The sequence below is a fragment of the Muscardinus avellanarius genome (assembly GCF_963383645.1).
Source record: "Muscardinus avellanarius genome assembly, chromosome: 13".
NCBI classification, from domain to species: Eukaryota; Metazoa; Chordata; class Mammalia; order Rodentia; family Gliridae; genus Muscardinus; species Muscardinus avellanarius.
The window spans coordinates 93,436,912-93,452,093 of NC_137799.1; the positions used below are offsets into that span (position 1 = coordinate 93,436,912).

The 15,182-nt window shown below is 44.2% G+C and overlaps 1 protein-coding gene across 1 annotated transcript in view; it reads left to right on the plus strand.

The window, feature by feature from the left end:
- Nucleotides 1-1,815: 1,815 nt before the first annotated feature.
- Nucleotides 1,816-15,182, plus strand: part of MFSD14B (major facilitator superfamily domain containing 14B) — a gene marked incomplete at both ends in the record, with an annotated part of 50,450 nt that continues 37,083 nt past the window's right edge. Inside the window, 2 exons of the mRNA XM_080708601.1 lie at nt 1,816-1,860; nt 9,615-9,710. Of these exons, the coding sequence (XP_080564727.1) occupies nt 1,816-1,860; nt 9,615-9,710 (141 nt within the window). The remainder of the gene's footprint in view (nt 1,861-9,614; nt 9,711-15,182) is intronic.

Consider the following 15,182-nt stretch of genomic DNA (forward strand, 5'->3'; position numbering starts at 1 on the left):
GGGATTAAAAGCATGCGCCACCACGTCCAGCTTCCTACGTCCAGCTTCCTGTTGGCATCTTAAACAAGAGCTACTAGACATTTCTCTGTAAGTGTGGAAGAAACCAGAATCATCAAAACATGGCTAAAATAGGTAGGAAGTCTTTGGTTCAATAAAAAAATACAAGTTCAAGTAATGTCAGCAATCTGTAAGTGGACTGGGTATGTTTTAACATTCTTTCTCCAGCAACACTGAAGGGTGGAGGACAATCTCCCTGAGCTAACCCAGGAGGAATTTTGGACTATCAGTGCAAGGCCAGAGGCTTCTAAAATCCTGTCTGCTACTGTGGATTAAATTGTCCCCTTGCATGTTTATAATCCCAGCATTTGGGAGGCTGAGACAGGAGGATTGCACAGGTTTGAAGCCAGCCTCAGCTACTTAATGAGGCCCTTTGCAACTCAGTGAGACTCTGTTTCAAACTAAAGAATACAAAATAGGGCTGGCGGTGTTGCTTGGAGGTAGAACGCCCGAGTTCCATCCCCAGTACCACCAAAAAAAAAAAAAAAGGAATAGTGGAGCCAGGCGTGGCGGCACTCTTGTAATCCCAGCATTTGGGAGGCTGAGACAGGAGGATTACGGTTCGAGGACAGCCTCAGCTACTTAATGAGGCCCTCTGCAACTCAGTGAGACCCTATTTCAAAATAAAGAATAAAATATAGGGCTAGGGGTGTAGCTCGGAGGTAGAATACCCCTAGGTTCCATCCCCAGTACCGCAAAAAAAAAAAAAAATATATATATATGGACTGATTGGACTTCATGGGATGTAGTATTCACAAGTTCGTGTGTGTGTGTGTGTGTGTTACTGGAGATTAGGGGCATTCTATCTATGAGGTACACCTCCAGACATACTTTAACTTTATTTTGAAAGAGGGTCTCAATAGATTGATGAGTCTCCCTACTTGCTGAGGCTGTTCTCGAACCTGCTCCTCCCGTCTCAGCTTCCCAAGTACCGGGATTACAAGCGTGCGCCACCACGCCCAGCTCTCAGGAAGTCCTTTCCGGGCCTTACCGTACTTATTTTACAGATGAGGGTCATAGTCACACTGTTGACAAGAACCAGAGCCTCTGGACTGCGTCCAGCGCCTGTGTGTTTTTAAGGCCATGCCCTTCCTAAGCATCCTACGGCCCAGGATGCCCGTCCGGGTTTGGAAAGGAGCGGGTTATTGGCTGTAGAGCATATTCCACTTTCCAGTTCAGAATTCAGGATCTAGGGGCTCTCTGCGTGTCAAGATATACTCACCTTTACTAACTGCGAGGGACATCAAGAATCACTTGTTGGCTTTGAGCCGCCATCCCTACAAAACACTGCCCGCCAGCGCCTCACCGGCGGCGACGCGAGCCCAGGCGGGCTGGGCGATGACGCACTTCCGGCGCGCCGCGCATGCGCCTCGAGGCGGCGGCGCAGGGGGCGCGGCCTGCGGCGGTGGGCGGGGCCTCGGGACGCCGGGCCCCGGCTGACGCCGCGGGGCGCGGGAGACCAGGGTCGGTGCGGGCGCGCGGCGGCTCCTTCAGCTGGCGGCCTCACCTGCGCGCTCGGCTCCGCGGCTCCAGCCCCGGCCGCCCTCTTGGCTCTCGGCGTCGCCGCTGGCGCCGCCTCCCGATCCTCAGGCCGCCGCGGGCCGCGGAGCCCATGAAGGTGCGGGCCCCGCCGCCGCTCCCGCGGCGTCGCCGTTTGCCCGGAGCGCCCCGAGCTGGCTCGGACATGGCGGCGGCCTGAGCGCCGGGCCGCCGCGGGAGCCACAGTGGAAGGCGGCGTCGCTGCCGGAGGCGGGAGCCATGCCGGAGAAGCGCGCCGGCGCGCAGGCCGCGGGCGGCAGCTGGGTAAGCGGGGCGGGGGTCCAGCGGGCGGGGGTCCAGCGGGCGTCGCCGGCCGGGCTGCGCGGGCTCCGAGCGGCCAGGCGAAACTTTAGGCTTCTTGGTCATCGCCTCGGAAGGAGCCGGGCGTGGGACGGTGCGCGTAAGCAGTTTGGGTATTTCTGAGGTCCCCATCGTGTCGGTACAGTTTTGGGGTGCAGGGTCCGCCCAGGCCGACGTGGGCAACCTGCGGGGAGCCCGCGGCACCGCGCGCCCGGCCCCGGGCGGCGCCCCCCTGCGCTTCCGCGTTCTCCCGGCCACCGAGCCGCAGCCGGCGAGGGGAAGCCGCGACCCGAGACCCGCAGGGCCACGCCGCTCTCCTCGGCCGTTTCTTAACTTGAGATGACTTTGACAGCAGCACAGGAAAGCATCGGCTCGCTTGGCCTCGATTCGGCTGAGCAGGCCGGTTAGTAGCGCTCTGAATTCTTACGGTGGCGTTGGAAACGCAGAAGAGCTGTCGTCAACTCTGTTTAGAAAGGCTCTTTGGGGAGGAGGATCCATTCAGGACTAGAAATAAAGTATTATGACTAATACAAACGGACACCATGGAAAAATGTTTTCGAAGAAAAATAGGAATTTTATGAAAAAGATGTAATCAACTTTAGATTCTTTTTTGTTTTGTGGCACTGGGAATTGAACCCAGGGGCAGTCTACTTCTGACCTACACACCCTGCCCTATTTTGTTTTTTAGTTTGGAACAGTCTCCATCGGTTAATGAGAGTTGCGCTGTTTGCTGAGGCTGTCCTAGAACCTGGAATCCTCCTGTCTCAGCCTCCCAAATACTGGGATTACAAGCGTGTGCCAACACACCTGGCTCACCTTTAGATTCTCAAGCTTACATAGCAGATTTTACTTTTAAAGAATGCTAAGTGATTGCAGGTGTATATTTGGTGATTTGAACTCTCAGTAGAGTTGAGAGTATGGTAAAGTAGGAGTAGTAAGTAGGATAGAGGGGACAGAGCTGGTTTCCTATTTTGGCTCTGCCAGAGGCAGTGCAACTTGGGGCAGAGTATTAACTCCGCCGTTTGATGGCTAATCTGTAAAAGCTTTGGGTGCTCCTCATTTCAAAGCTTCTCTTCTCAGAAGAAAGGAAATTTTGTAGAATTTTTTATTCTTTATTTTTGAAAAAGGGTCTCACTGAGTTGCAAAGGGCCTCAGTAATTAGCTGAGGCTGTCTGGGAACCCCAGTTCTTCTGTCTCAGTCTCCCAAATGCTGGGATTACAAGCATGTGCCACAAGGCTGGGCTGGTTTCTCTATTTTGATTAAGTAGAATTGTCATCTTCCAAACCCCTAACAAAATTAGACAGCCAGCTCCTCCTCCAGTCTTCTTTGAATTATTGGACAGTAGTTACTAACCAGTGGCCAAGCTAGTAACCTGAAGAGGTAGATTCATTTATATCTTCTTCTACTCAACAACAGAAGTTACAGCTGCATTTACCAGGCACCGATTTTAGTTTTTCATCCTCTACATTTCTGTGGTTCATTTCCGAGAGAGAGAGAGAAAGAGGTAGGTAGGTAGGTAGGTAGGTAGGTAGATAGATAGAGATACTCGGGACTGAACCTCTGAGCTACACCCCCAACCCCTATTTCTGGCCAGGATGATGAGATGAGAATCTCACTATTTGCTGAGGATGTCCTAGAACCTGTGATCCTCCATCTCAGCCTCCCAAGTCCTGAGATCTCAGGAGTGCACCACTGTACCTGGCTGGCTTCCTCCGCTTTTTTTTTTTTTTTTTTTTTGAAACAGAGTCTCACTAAGTTGCTGAGAGCCTCTCTAAGTAGCTGTGGCTGGCTTTGAACCTGTGCGACCCTCTTGTCTCAGCCTCCCAAACGCTGGGATTACAAGTGTGCGCCACCACGCCCGGCTTCCTCGCATTTTTGACCTGGACTGGGACCATCTCTTTTGAGACACTTGCTTACCTCACCATCATTCTTCCCTCCACGTTGCTGATAAATTGAGCTAACATTTAAATGTGATCATTTGTACTGTCCTAATTTTATTTCATTGGCTCCTGATGCCAGGTGGAAGCATGATTAGCACAAAGATTAGATAAGCATGCTTGGGATTCCAGTTTCCATCTTTATTAAGTGTGTAACTTAGGGTAAATTACATAATCTTTCCACCTCTTATAATAATAGCATTTACCCCATAGGATTGTGGTTGCTGGAAGCTGGCACCTAGTGAGTCCTTAATAAATACTAGGTGTTGTTTTAATATTTTTTGTATATGTGAATTTGGGTGGCCACAATTTATAGGTGACCACTTAACTGTTGCTAAACATATTCCATTCAGAGCGGGGTCTGATGGGGCATGCTTGTAATCTCAGCATTTAGAAGGCTGAGACAGGAGGATCGTAGTTCGTGCAGTCTCAGCCACTTAGGCCCTTTGCAACTCAGTGAGACCCTGTTTCAAAATAAAGAATAAAAAATAGGGCTGGGAGTGTAGCTTGGAGGTAGAATGCCCCTGGGTTCCATCCTCAGTACCACCAAAAAAAAAAATTCCATTCAGCTGGGCAAGGTGTCATGCCTGTAATCCCAGTACTTGGGAGGCTGAGACAAGAGGATTATATCCTGCCTCAGCAATTTAAGGAGACCCTCAACAACTTTGCAAGATCCTGTTTCAAAGTTAACAACTTTTTAAAAGGCATGGATGGGGGTGTATCGCAAAGATAGAATGCCTGAATTCAATCTCCAGTGCAAAAAAAAAAAATTTTTTTTCTTTTTCAGTTCTCTTCCATTTCTTTGTTCCTCACACTCCCCAAGCCCATTTTATTATTTTTTTATGTGGTACTGGGGATGGAACCCAGGGACATTCTACCTCCAAGCCACACCCCCAGACCTATTTTTATTCTTTATCTTGAAACAGAGTCTCACTGAGTTGCAGAGGGCCTCACTAAGTAGCTGAGGCTGCCTGCAAACCTCAATCCTCTTGTCTCAGCTTCCTGAATGCTGGGATTACAAGCGTGCACCGCCATGCCCAGTTCCCTTCTTTTCTTTTATTTTGACATGGTGTCGCTAAATTTTCCGTGCTGGCCTTGAACTTTCAATCCTTTTGTCTTGGCCTTCCAAGTACTGGAATTACATGTTGCATGTGCTTAGAATATAAACTTTTGAGGGCTTTTATTCAAAGAAGTCTACATGAGGTTTACCCCCTATTCTTTCTCCTTTGGATTGTAATGCTAATCCGCTAATTTTGGGCACCTAGTTTTTCCTTGTCTTGGAGTAAACTCTGAATACTGAGTTTTCTTGGTGTATCCTGTACTTGCCGAGATAAGCAGCATGGTCAAGGATTAGTGGTGGTCTGAGTGTATGGAAGCTGGGAAGGCAGTGCATGTTTACACATAGTGCTCCTGTTATATGCCAGTACTCCCATATTTTTTCTGCCTGCAGTTTCTGTTGTCACGTTCAGATTCTGTGTCCTACCAGCTCCCATAATTTGATTTCTTTTTCTTTTCTTTAGTTTTTATTTTTTTATTTTTTTGCGGTACAAGGGATAGAACCCAGGGGCATTTTACCTCTGAGCTACACCCCCAGCCCTATTTTTTAATCTTTATTTTGAAACAGGGTCTCACTGAATTGCAAAGAGCCTCACTAGGTAGCTGAGGTTGTCCATGAACTGTGATCCTCCAGTCTCAGCCTCCCAAATGCTGGGATTACTAGCATGCACCACCACACTCGGCTTCTTTTTATTATTATAGTAGTAGTAGTAGTAATAATAGTAGTAGTAGTAGTAGTAGTAGTAGTACTGGGGTTCCTGGAAGCCCTTCTACTTCCCGGCTACACTCCCAGACACCTATTTTTATATTTTCATTTGGAAACAGGGTCTCTTACACCAGAAAGAAAGGCTGGCTTCGAACCTGCGCGATCCTCCAGTCTCCGTGTCCCAAACGCGGAGATCACTAGCATGTGCCACCACGCCCGGCCCAACTTGTTCTTTTATATGTCATGTTTGTGTGTGTGTGGTAGTGGTGGGGATCAAACCCAGGGGCATTCTACTTCTGAGTAGAATATTTTATTTGGAATATTATATTTTATTTGGAAATAGGTCTTGCTATTTTGCTGAGAGCCTCATTAGCTAAGGTTAGCTTCGAACCTGCAGTTCTCTTGTCTTAGCCTCCCGTGTACTGGGTTTATAGGTGTGCGTGACCACACCTGGTTACTGGTTTTATTTTTATTTTGAGATAGGGTCTTGCTTCTGAGTAGCTTGATGATAAGCATGCACCACCACGCCCTGCTACTTGAGATACTTGATATAAATGGAATCATACTTTATCTTTTTCTCTCTCCTTTCACTTAGCAGAATGTCCTCAAGGCTCATTCATGTGTGGCATGCATCAGAATTTTCTTTGTCTTTAAGGCTGCATAACATTCCATCCAGTGGATATACCATATTTTTGTTTATCCATTCATCAGTTGACTTACACTTGGGTTGCTTCTGCCTTTCAGCTATTGTGAATTAAGCTTCTATGTATATGGGTATACAGATATCTCTGAGACATTGCTTTCTTTCTATTGTTTATATATATATATATATATATATATATATATATATATATATCCCAAAGTGGAATTGGGGGTCATTGAGTAACTGTGTTTTTAATTTTTAAAGGGTCTCTTAATTTGTTTTCCATGATGATGATGCCATTTAACATTTTCACCAGGTTCCAGTTTCTTCACAACCTCGCCCAACATTTGTTATTTTCTGTTTTGTTTTTACTTGATAGTAGTCATCCTGATGAGTTTGAGATAATAACTGGTAGGGTTTTTTTTGTTTTGTTTTGTTTTTTTTTAGTTTCCCAGCAACTAGTGATGTTGGACATCTCATATGTGTCTTGATCATCTGCTTATCTTTGGAAAAATGTCAATTCAGTTCCTTTTTACCAGGTTTTTAATTGAGTTATCTGGTTTTATTGTTTAAGTTGTAAAAGTTCTTTATATATCCTAGGTATTAACCTCTATTAGGGTTTGAATATTTGTCCTCTCTGGAACTCAGGTTGAAACTGGATTGCCACTGCAAAAGTTTTTAAAAGACCATAAGTCATTAGGCCTGGAGTCCTCTGCTTTCATGGATGGATTAGGGCTTTATTGTGAAAATAGGTTCCTTACAGAAGGCTGTTTGGCCTTCTTTTGTCTCTCTTTCTTCTTCCTCTCCTCCTTCTCCCTCTTCCCCTTCCTCTCTGCCTCCCCCCTTTTGTGGTACTGCTGTCATAAAACAGGATAATTTTGTGGGGTTCTTGGCTTCCTTGGTTCAAAGAATTTCAGCACATGCCTGTCAGAGACAAAGACAGAGATTTAATTCAAGAAAAGTAGAGAGACACATTCCAGGGGAAAAGCAGACTACCTCAAGAGCATGATAGAGCATGATAGCAGTCCGTGATCTTTACAGTCCTTTTCTTTAGGGCACCTAGAGACGGGGTGGCTAGGGGCACATGGCACATGGGATGGCAGTCTCCTTCCTTAGAATTTTCAGATTGACAAAAGGTGAAAAATTCCTTTAAGAATCCCAGAGAGTAGAAGCATGGGGGTAAGGGGATGCTGGACAGATGTATGGCCTCCTCTGGGATCTCCTCAGAAATCCAGGCAAGCAGATGGGGTGCAAAGCTTTCGTGTGTGTGTGTGTGTGTGTGTGTGTGTGTGTGTGTGTGTGTGTTTCTAGGCTGGAACCAGGGGTATTCTGTCTCTGATCTGCACCCCATTTCTGTTTTATTTTTTATTTTGAAACAGTCATACTAAGTTGTGGACTAAGGTTGCTGAGGCTGGCTGCAAACCTGTGTTTTGCTACAACCTTTAATGTTTCCTGAGTGTATGATCTTTTTGTCTGCAAACAGGAACAGTTGGACTTCTTTCCAATTGGATGTCTTTTTATTTATTTCACTTACATAAAGTTTTTCTTCTCAAGCAATATGTCTTTATTCCTTACGCTAAAAACTTTAGTGCTCACTGTTTTTATGATGGGCAGTGTACAAATAATCTTTCAAGTAGAATGATAGAAGCATGCCATTTATTCACCTAGGGGGCTGACCTCCATTACACTAGAAAAACCATCATTAGGTTAAAACTCTAGGTCTCTGCAGTTTGTATCCTACAGTAGCCTGTGACAGGCAGATGCAAGACAAGTATAGACCTACAGCTCCTTGTCTTTTTCTATTTGTGGTTTATGTTAAAAAATAATGAGCGTGGTAGCGCACGCTTGTAATCCCAGTATTGGGAGGTTGAGACAAGAGGACCGTGGTTCACTTGGGAGGCTGAGACAAGAGGACCACAGCCTCAGCTACTTAGTGAGGCCCTTTGCAACTCAGTGAGACCCTGTTTCACAATAAAACTAGGGCTGGGGGTGTAGCTCAGAGTAAGAATGCCCCTTGGGTTCCATCCCCAGTACGGGGGCGGGGGGGGGAGCACTGGGGATGGAGGATGGAGCTCAGAGATAAGAGTGCCTATGGGTTCAATCCCCTGTACCACAAAAAAATGGGGGTATCAAAAAATGAACTGAGGAGACAAATCTGGACATCATCTCATTTCTTAAATATGTTAGTGTTATCCCTGAGAGAGGACTTAAAATCTAACTTCAGTACTATTATTACGAGTATAACTCTTTAGTATCATCTAGTATCCAATTCATGTTTTCCATGATTATCTCAAAATTATCTTTTTTACTAGTTTTAGTAAAAATCTAAAGATTACTCTTTGTTTTTGTTTAATATTTATTAAATTTTAATCTCTACACTATATGTTTTTCACTACTTTTTTCCTTTACCTGTACCATTTATTTGTTGAAAGAACAGGCTCATTCATTGCAATTTTTTCTAACTTTTGCTATTTAAAGAGAGAGCAGAAAAAGACATCTTACAAAAGATTCTTCTATGTCACTAATATTTTCTTTTCTTTTATTGCAGTGCCAGGGATGGAACCCAGGGGCATTCTACCTCCAAGCTATACCCCCAGCCCAATTTTTGTATTCTTTATTTTGAAACAGGGTCTCACTGAGTTGCAAAGAGCCTAAGTAGTAGCTGAGGCTGTCTACGGACTGCGATCCTCCTGTCTCAGCCTCCCAAATTCTGGGATTAAAAGCGTGCACCAACGCCCAGCTGCCATTAATATTTTCTTGAGTGCTTGCCTATAAGGGGATAAGAAAATAGCTGTTTGGGATGGATTATTGAACAAAACAGACCCAAACACTTTTCTTTTGTGGCATTTACATTCCATGGGGGGTGAACAATAAGATAAAAACAAGCCATAAAGTTTGTTAGGAATTTTCTAGGACATTACAGGCTTTTGAGCATATCACCCTATACCCATCTCTGATTATGTAACTAAGGAGCCCGTTATGTAGCTAAGGAAGCTTCAGCACTTAAAGAGGCTGTTACTGAGGAAGGCATAATCAGTAAGAGATAATCAGCTCCTGGAAAGTGAATGAAGTCTGTTGAAGGTTTATTCTTACCAACGCTCCTGTGATTTGTATTGATGGGACATGTACAAAGTTTATGATCTTGGCACTTTCTGTGACTGGGGGGGGGGGGAGGCAAATAGAGATAATTACAGAATCAAGTTTGCTCGCTTTTTATGTTTTGTTTTGTCGTTGTATGGTGCTGGTACTAAGCACATACTCCATCACTGAGCTGACATAAGTGGTCTAAAATTTTTATTTTTTCTGTACCATTTTGAGGTAAAGAATTTCTTACATCTCTGCCATTTTTTCATAGTAGCGCTCTTTCTTTTTCAGCTACAAGGCTTTGGCCGGCCAAGTGTTTACCACGCTGCCATTGTCATCTTCCTTGAATTCTTTGCATGGGGCCTGCTAACAACTCCAATGTTGACAGTAAGTATTTCTGTGGGTCCCTTGTTTGTGTGAAGCAGAACGTGCATTTTTAGGCATGCGCCCTGAGGTCTGTAAGCTTTCACATGCGTTTGGGAGTCTCTCTTGAGAGGCATTCATGACCACTTGTGTTTCAGTCTGAGACCCTCCAACAGCAAACACCTCATTAGATATTTCTGGCTAGCATTGTACTCTCAGTGATGCTTCTCTATGAGTGGGCTGTAGATAGTTAGGAAGGTCTTTTGCTATCCTGGAGAGAAGGATTGCAAAACATTGTTGAAGTTTGTGTTTTCTTTATGTGGATGTTAATGGCCTTTGACTTGAAAACATATAAATAGGAGACTGGTAAGTACCTTGTAACAGTGAAAGTAATAATTGTTAAGAATATCTACGGCTTTGGGGAGCTTATCTACAGTCATTTCCGCAGTCTCAGTATTGAATTTCTTGTAAGAATTTGGGTGTTTGATGTATGTAAGCAGTGGGAAGAGAAGTATCAAAAAAATATTGGAGGCAGATTCTCGGTGCCTAGTGACTACTTAACAATTTTAATAAAGACTTCAGAAATTGACCTTAAGTTTCCGTTTTTTAAAAATCGTTGGTGGTTAACTCTTCCCTATCATTATTTTCTCTTACCAGAGAGTTCTTAGAGATAATTTTTATTTTCCAGTTGTGTTTAGAAAATAGGGAAGTTTTGAGGGTAGCTATCAGCCAGTTAGCCTTACATAAGACTTTTTAACAGACCTTTTAAAGTTTTTGAGTCTTCTGGGACAATTAAAATACAGTTTCAAACCGGACATTGTGCTGCACGCTTATAATCCCAGCATTTGGGAGGCTGAGATAGGAGGATTGCAGTTTGAGGACAGCTTCAGCTATTAGTGAGGCCCTTTGGAACTCAGTGAGACCCTGTTTCAAAATAAAGAATAAAAAATAGGGCTGGGTGTGTAGCTCGGAGTAAGAATGCCCTTGCACCACACACACAAAAAAAATAATAATAATACAGTTTCATAGCTGGGCATGGTAGCATATGCTTGTAATTCCAGTACTTAGGAGGCTGAGAAGGGTTCTTGGCCATCTTTAGCAGCTCAATGGGGCCCTCTAAAACTCACTGTGACACTGTTTCAAAATGTTGAATAAAATAGGCCTAGGATAGAATGGGGTAAAATGGTAGCTCAGAAGAAGAATGTCACTGGGTTAGATCCTCCTGCCCCCCCCCCAAATAATCTTTTGTTTTGTTTTCTTTTGGAACTGGAGGTTGAACCTGGAGGCATTCTACCTCCAAGCTGTATCTGCAGCCCTATTTTATTTTTTTTTTAACTTTGAAACAGTCTCACCAAGTTTCTGAGACTGGCCTCAAACCTGTGATCCTTTTGTCTCAGTCTCCCAAATACTGAGATTATAAGCATGTACCACCGTAAAACCCAGCTAAAATACAGGTCAATTAAAATTACAACGCAGGTGGAACGTTGAACTAAAAAATAATGCTGTATCTCTAATCCTCTTTTATTTCTTGCTGTATTGCCGTTTTACTTTATACTTACTAGTTTTTAATTTTTAGTTAATGAGAATAAATGATCCCTATTTTAAGTTCATGAGGTCAGACCTCATGAACTTGAGTCTTGAGTCTTCCCTGAGTCAGTTCAGTTCCATAGGTGCCAGGTCCCTTTTCATCAGCAAATGGATAAGAACGTGTTATTTGATAACGGGGTAAAGGAAAGGGAGAGGACAAAGGAGGAAAAAATGGCAGCTTTGAAACAGGTCATCTGTACTACCAGGGTCAGAAACAGGCCCCACTGCATATAATGCTGCGTGTGTGCTTCTTTCCTCCCTCACAGTAGCTAGTGTACAGCAGGTTTCTCTTATATTTATCAAGGTAAAATCAATCATGATTTGGAAGAGCAAAAAATGCAAATATATTAATACTTTGTGCAGCCTGACTATTGCTGCATTGTGGCAGTAATTAGGATCTGTTTGGAATGGTGTACAGCAACGTACCTTTTAGTCCGTGATTGTTTTCTCCGTGAGATTTGTTGCCTTTTTTCTGTAGCCATTGACAAGCTTAAAACTGTAATTTCAGCCGGGCGTGGTGACGCATGCTTGTAATCCCATCATCTGGGAGGCTGAGACCGGAGGATCGCAGTTCACGGACAGCCTCAGCTATTTCGTGAGGCCCTCCGCAACTCAGAGAGACCTGGTTTCAAAATAAAAGAATAAACAATTGGGCAGGGGGTGTAGCTCGGAGGTCAAATGCCCCTGGCTTCCATCCCCATACCCGCAAAAAAAAAAAAAAAAAAAAAACCCTGTAATTTCTTTATTGAATGCTATCAGAAAAGTCCCCACCCGTAAAGCACTATGTAAGTTTGCCTTAGACAGTGGCCTTACCTTCTAGGAGGAAGAGGAAGAGTTTTTTATATATACAGATGATCTCATTAGCTGGTTGTGGTGGTGCACGCTTGTAATCCTAGTACATGGGATGCTGAGATAGAATCACAGATTCATGGTCAGTCTCAGCTACTTAGGCCCTCTGCAACTTAGTGAGACCCTGTTTCAAAATAAAGAATAAAAGAGATGAGAGTGTGGTGTGGTGGCGCATGCTTGTAATCCCAGCATTTGGGAGGCTGAGACAGGAGGAGCTGGGTTCGCGGCCAGCCTCAGCTATTTAGTGAGGTGCTCCACAACTTTGTGAGATCCTTTTTGAAATTAAAGAATAAAAAAATTGTGCTGGGGGTGTAGCTCAGAGGTAGAATGCCCCTGAGTTCCACCCCCAGAACCACCAAAAAAAAAAAAAAAAAAAAAAAAAAATTGGGGATGAGGGTGTATCTCAGAGGTAGAATGCCTGGGTTCAACCCCCAGTACCACAAATTAATTAATTAATTAATTAATTGAGTGCCTGACCTTTATTGTAAATAAAGTAATTTAAGTGTCTTCAGATATATTTAATTAAAAAATTTTTTTGTACTACCAGGGATTGAACCCAGGGGCATTCTATCTCTGAGCTATATTCCTAGCCTTTTTATTATTTTGAAACAGGGTCTCACTAAATTGTACAGGGCCTTGCTATAAGTTGCTGAGGCTGGTACAAACCTGTGATCTTCCTGTCTCGGCCTCTGAAGAACTAGGATTATAAGCATGTCGGGTCAGAAATATATATAATTTTTTTTCTTTTACTGATACTGGGAATTGAACCCAGAGACATTCTACCTCGAAATTGCATCCCCAGCTCATTTTATTTCTTTTTTGGAAACAAGATCTTACTAGGTTGCTGAGAGCCTTACTGAGTTGCCAAGTGTTGGGATTACAAGCTTGCACCACCGCACCCGGTTTGTAATTAATTCTTTTTTGTTGTTGTTGCAGGTCTGGGGATAGAACCCAGGGACATTTGACCTCCAAGCCACACCCCCTGCCCTATTTTTATTCTTTATTTTGAAACAGGGTCTCACTAAGTAGCTGAGGCTGTCCGCGAACCACGATCCTCTGTTTCAGCCTCCCAAATACTGGGATTACAAGCGTGGGCCACCACGCCCAGCTCTTGTAATTCTTGAAGACTATTGTGGGTTGCTTTGTTTGGTGCAGGTCTGCTGTGTTATGTGGTTTTGTAATGTATGTAGCATTTTAAAACTCTTGGATGATATTTATATATATATAATTTATTTATTTATTTATTTTTACAGTATTGGGGATGGAACCTAGGGGCATTCTACTTCTGAGCTACACCCCCAGCCCTATTTTTTAGTGTTTTTATTTTTGAAACAGGGTCTCACTGAGTTGGGAAGGGCCTCACTAAATAGCGGAGGCTGTCCACAAACCTCAATCCTCCTGTCTCAGCCTCTTGAGTGCTGGGATTACAAGCATGGGCTACCACTCCCGACCTGACATTTATAATTATTTTATGGCTCACTTCTGTTCACTACCATGATTAGCTGTTGGAGGTGGGCAATCCACTCAGCATTCTTGCAGCTGTAATCTAAAAAGAACGACCATGCAACTTCATGGAAAGATTTATTTTCTTATGGTTTTGGGCTCAGTTGATATGAGGCTGAGGACCACAGATCCCAGGTCATGGTGGCAGGTGGGAAGAGGAAGAGCACATGGTATGTGCTCCTTATGGAGCTAGGGGAGGAAGAGCCATTATACAATCCCCAAGGCCAAGCCCCCAGGGATTCACCCCCTCCAGCCACACCCTGCTATCCCAGGCCAGACCCCTGATAAATTCATCACAGTAGATTTATCCATTGTTGGGATTACAACTCTCAGGACTCAGTCAGCTCCATATGTTAATGACCTCTTTAGGTGACATTTTATATCTAACTATAACAGTGAGGAAGATTACATTTTTTGTGTGTGTGGCTTTTGGTGTTTTTCCTCAATTTTTTTTTTTTTTTTTTTGTGTGTGTGTGTGGTACTGGGCTTCCTGGAAGCCCTTCTACTTCCGGGCTACACTCCCAGACCTATTTTATATTTTTGAAACAGGGTCTCTTACGCCAGCACCGCTGGCTTCGAACCTGTGCGATCCTCCTGTCTCCACCTCCCAGGTGCGGGGATTACAAGCGTGCGCCACCACGCCCGGCTTTTTTCCTCAAATTTTGTGCAAAATGGGATAGGAGTGTATTGGTGCTGTGATTGGAATGCTTGTTCCTGCAGTGGCAAGCACCATCTACTACTTACTCAGTACCTTGGTAAGTCAAGCGCCATGGCTTGGTATCTTCTGGCTTCCTATGAGAAGCTGGAAAATCATAGTTTTTCTTTTTTTGTGGGTTTTTTTTTTTTTTTTTAGTTTACACATTGACATTCAAACTTTGGAAAACAGCATGAGTCAGTATTACGTCAGCTGCACTACTGGCTGTAAGGGATGGCTTACAGCCAGGTTTTAGCCAGCTTGCCACTTGTGGTCAGACACCTCTGGTTGCTAGAATGGAAAGCCCTATCCCTTAAAATTTAAAGAAGGGACTGGCCATAGGAGCTCCTGATTGTAAAAGTGAATATTCAGGGGTTTCTTCTTTTAGCAGTAATCTGTGTATATGAGTTTATTTAGCCATTCACCTGCTGAAGGACATGTTGATTGCTTCCAGGTTTGGGCAATTATAAAAGCTACTAAAAAGCGGGGCATAGTGGTGCACACTTGTAATCCAAGTACTTGAAGAGGCTGAGACCAGAGGATCACAGGTTCACGGCCAGCCTTGGCTACTTAGTGAGGCTCTCTACAATTCAGTGAGACAGTTACAAAATAAATCATTTTTTAAAAGGCTGGGGGTGTAGCTGGGAAGTAGAGGTAGAATGACCCTGGGTTCCATCCCCAGTACTGGGAAAAACAAACAAACTGCTGTAGCTGGGCATGGTGGCCGGTGCTTGTCATCTCCGCACTTGGGAGGCAGAAACAGAAGGATCCCACAGGTTCGAAGCCAGCCTCAGCTGGCTTAAGAGACCCTGTTTCCAAATAAAATAGAAAAATAGGTGTGGGAGTGTAGCCCAGAGGTAGAA